The sequence below is a fragment of the Geospiza fortis genome, unplaced genomic scaffold, assembly GCF_000277835.1.
Source record: "Geospiza fortis unplaced genomic scaffold, GeoFor_1.0 scaffold2211, whole genome shotgun sequence".
Classification (NCBI taxonomy): Eukaryota; Metazoa; Chordata; class Aves; order Passeriformes; family Thraupidae; genus Geospiza; species Geospiza fortis.
This window is the reverse complement of record NW_005055029.1, coordinates 4,171-8,151: the sequence shown is the minus strand read 5'-3', so window position 1 is coordinate 8,151 and position 3,981 is coordinate 4,171. Positions and strand designations below refer to the sequence as shown.

The following is a 3,981-nucleotide window of genomic DNA, read 5'->3' as shown; positions in this document are numbered from 1 at the left end:
ACGACCCCTCCCCGCCTGCTTCTGCTGCTTTTCCGACGGGGGACGAGTCGGTTTTTGTATTTTTTTCGTGTTTTTTTTGACCTTTTCTGCCTTTTTTTCCGCGGGCGTGGCCCCGCTCAGGGCTTGGCCTCCTGCTCGGCTCCTCCTCCGTTCTCCTTCTTGATCTCCTCGTAGGGCGCCGCCTCCCCCGCGCCCCTCTCGGCGCCGTCGCCGCCCTTGGCGTTGGGCACCCAGAGCCCCGAGTCGATGCAGCGCTGCATGTGGTACTTGGCCTCCTGGAAACGGGGGAAAAGGGCATTTGGGGACAGCCCGGGGGGTCTGGGGACATCCCCGAGGGATTTCTGGGGTGAGAAACTCACGGTTGGGTCCATTTTGCTGATTGTGTCCTGCAGCATCTGAATGTCTTTGACATCGAAGCATTTCTGCAGCTCCTGCTGGGCCAGGGACTGGTCAGTGCTGGGAGCGACTGAGATCAAACTGGGAGGGACTGGGATCAAACTGGGAGCGACTGGGATGTACTGGGAGCGACTGGGATCAAACTGGGAGTGACTGGGATGTACTGAGAGTGACTGGGATCAAACTGGGAGCGACTGGGATCAACCCAACCACACCAGGATCCCCCAACACCCAAAACCTCAGGATTTAACCCCAAAACCCCCTCAGAGCTGGGAGCCACTTGGGGGAGCCCCCGAAATGCCCCAAACTGGGGGTTTTTAGCCCCAAATTCCCAGGGCCCCAAAATGCCCCAAACCCAGGTTTTTAGCCCCAAACTCCCAGGGCCCCAAAAGACCCCAAACCCGGGTTTTTAGCCCCAAACCCACGGCGGGCAGGGACTCGTAGACCTCGACGGGGTCGAGCCCGCCGGGCCCCAGGCGCTTCTGGCCCTCCTCCTCCTCGTACTCGCGCAGAGCCTTCTCCAGGCGCGCCCGCGCCCGGCCCCGCACGCGCTCCTTGAACGCCTCCAGCTCCTCCGTGAAGCCCTCCAGGTACTGCTGGTCTGCTGTCTGGGGAAAGGGGGTGCAGCTCCAAACTCAGCTCAAATTCACCCAAAATTCAGCACAAATCCAGCTCAAAATTCAACCGAAATCCACCCTATATCTGCTCCAAAATCCACCCCAAATTCACCCTCAAAATCCACCCCAAATTCACCCTCAAAATCCACCCCAAATTCACCCTCAAAATCCACCCCAAATTCACCCTCAAAATCCACCCCAAATTCACCCTCAAAATCCACCCCAAATTCACCCTCAAAATCCACCCCAAATTCACCCTCAAAATCCACCCCAAATTCACCCTCAAAATCCACCCCAAATTCACCCTCAAAATCCACCCCAAATTCACCCTCAAAATCCACCCCAAATTCACCCTCAAAATCCACCCCAAATTCACCCTCAAAATCCACCCCAAATTCACCCTCAAAATCCACCCCAAATTCACCCTCAAAATCCACCCCAAATTCACCCTCAAAATCCACCCCAAATTCACCCTCAAAATCCACCCCAAATTCACCCTCAAAATCCACCCCAAATTCACCCTCAAAATCCACTCCAAATCTATTCCGAATCTACCTCAAATTCACCACAAATCCAGCTCAAAATTCAACCGAAATCCACCCTATATCTGCTCCAAAATCCACCCCAAAATCACCCTCAAAATCCACTCCAAATCTATTCCGAATCTACCTCAAATTCACCACAAATTCACCCGAAATCCGCCCCAAAGTTCATCCCAAAATTCACCTCAAATTCACCCTGAATTGACCACAAATCCACCCCAAAATTCACCTCAAATCCAGTTCAAAATCCAGCCCTAATCCACCCAAAATTCAGCACAAATCCAGCTCAAAATTCAACCGAAATCCACCCTATATCCGCTCCAAAATCCACCCCAAATTCACCCTCAAAATCCACCCCAAATCTATTCCGAATCTATCTCAAATTCACCCAAAATTCACCCAAAATTCACCCCAAATCCACCCCCAAAATCCACCCCTCAATTAAATTTTTACCTTAATTTTGGTGAAGAACTGCCTGAAGCAAGCCCTGGGATCCACCTTGAGGCTCTTGGCCAGCTCCAGGATGAACTGCATGACAATGGTCTGGTGGGCCACCTGCTCCATCAGCGCGTGTTTCTGGGGAAAAACGGCTCAAAATCCCAAAACTGCCCCAAAACGCCCCAAAATCCCCACTCCATCAAACCCTTCTGGGTGGGGAAAGGGGATTTGGGTCAGGGAATCCCTGCAGGGGCTCTTAAGGGCATTAGGACGAGACTGGGCTGGATTTGATGATCTTTAGGAGGTTTTGGATCCCAAATTAATCCCAAATTCCCTGATTTTGATTTTTTTCTGGGCTCCTCACCCCAGGAAAACCCTGGAGCTGCAGGAGAGGGGTCTGGGGGTGAAACCCTCTCCCAGAAAAGGTGCGGGTGCCTTAACAGAATGATTTTAATTATCTTTTTCCACCTCTCCTGCTTTCTAATTCCCAAACCTCTCGTTTTTCTGGCAGGGAAAATGGGATAAAACCCAGCGAGGTGACAAGAAGGCAATTCCAGCCTGGAAAAGGGGGATTTTAGCCCAATTTCAGCCTCACCTCCTCCACCTCCAGGTCGATGCACCAGATGACCAGGTAGTTGGCTGTCTCCTCGCAGACCAGGTGAGGGTTGTCTGACAGGTACTTCTGGCTGTCATCCCAGCGCCTCAGCATCCCTGCAGCGGCACACGAGGGGGTTCTTAATGAGAAAAACCAAACCTGGACCTCGTTAGGGGATCCCTTAATGAGGGAACCCACTCTGAACCTCGTTAGGAGCAGGGTGGGCACAAGGGAGAGCACCCTGTTCTGAAATTTAACTGAACTGCCCCAAAACTCTGCTTCAGCAGGGGAAAAAAATGGGAAAATCACACAAAATCTTTGATTTTTTAGCAGAGTGAGAGGATTCCGGGCTGCTCCCAGCACAGGGGGTGTTCCCAAGCTCAGGGAACCCCAAAAAGCTGCTCCCCAAATCCCCCAAATCCTCCCAAACTCTCACCAAAGTGTTTGATCTGCTTCTCGTATCTCTCCACGAAGGTTTTGTGTTTCTTCTCCTTCTGCTCCTCCGTCTCCTCCTTCTCCTCGGGCTTCACGTTGAAAACGCTCTGGGGACCCGAAGGAAAACAGGGAATGATTTAGGGGGAAACCTCACGGATTTGGGGTCGGTTTTTGGGGAACCCTCACGGATTTGGGGTCGGTTTTTGGGGAACCCTCACGGATTTGGGGTCAGTTTTCTGGCAGGCCCCTCACAGATTTGGGGTTGGTTTTTTGGGGGGTTTTTCACAGATTTGGGGTCGGTTTTCTCGGAGGCTCTCATGGATTTGGTGTCGGTTTTTTGGGGTTTTTTCACAGATTTGAGATCAGTTTTTTAGGGGACCCCTCACAGATTTGGGGTCAGTTTTTGAGATGACCCCTCACAGATTTGGGGTCAGTTTCTGAGATGACCCCTCACAGATTCAGTGTCTGTTTTGGGGTTTTTTCACAGCTTTACTGCCCGTTTTTCAGGGTGTTTCCTCCCCAAACCCCACCTTGCTGAACCCATCCTTGCTGAGCGTGTCCACGTTCCAGGGCATGTTCTTCTCCTTCTTCCTCAGCTCCTCCAGCTTGTTCTCCCAGCTCCTCTCCTCGTTCCTCAGCTGCTGCGCCTCGGCCTGGAGCTTCTCCAGCTCGCCCCGGCCGCTCTCGGGCTCGGCCAGCTCCAGCTCCTTCATCTTCTTCAGGCACTCGGCCAGTTTGCGCTTGCACTCGCGGCAGCCCTTGTCCAGCTCCTCCTTCTCCTTCTGGAACTGCTCCATGCGCTCCACGCGGGCCTGGGGGGCGCCCACACAGCTCCAGACCCCCCGTTCTGCCTCTCCTGGGGGGTTTGGGGGGGCTCTGGGCTTCTGGTGCTTCCCAGACCCCCAGAGTTTGGGGGGAGGCCTTGGAGGGGTCGCTGCCCCATCACTGGGGAACAGGG

The 3,981-nt window shown here is 53.4% G+C and overlaps 1 protein-coding gene across 1 annotated transcript; it reads right to left on the bottom strand.

Annotated features, from left to right (window-relative positions):
• Window positions 1-51: 51 nt before the first annotated feature.
• Window positions 52-3,868, bottom strand: CDC37 (cell division cycle 37). Its single transcript, XM_014311550.2, has 7 exons — window positions 3,554-3,868; window positions 3,025-3,130; window positions 2,589-2,704; window positions 2,009-2,131; window positions 822-1,004; window positions 360-431; window positions 52-275 (listed from the first exon to the last, which is right to left on the bottom strand). The coding sequence occupies exons 1-7, from the start codon at window positions 3,818-3,820 to the stop codon at window positions 117-119; spliced, it is 1,026 nt and encodes a 341-aa protein (XP_014167025.1). The 5' UTR covers window positions 3,821-3,868; the 3' UTR covers window positions 52-116.
• Window positions 3,869-3,981: the final 113 nt, after the last annotated feature.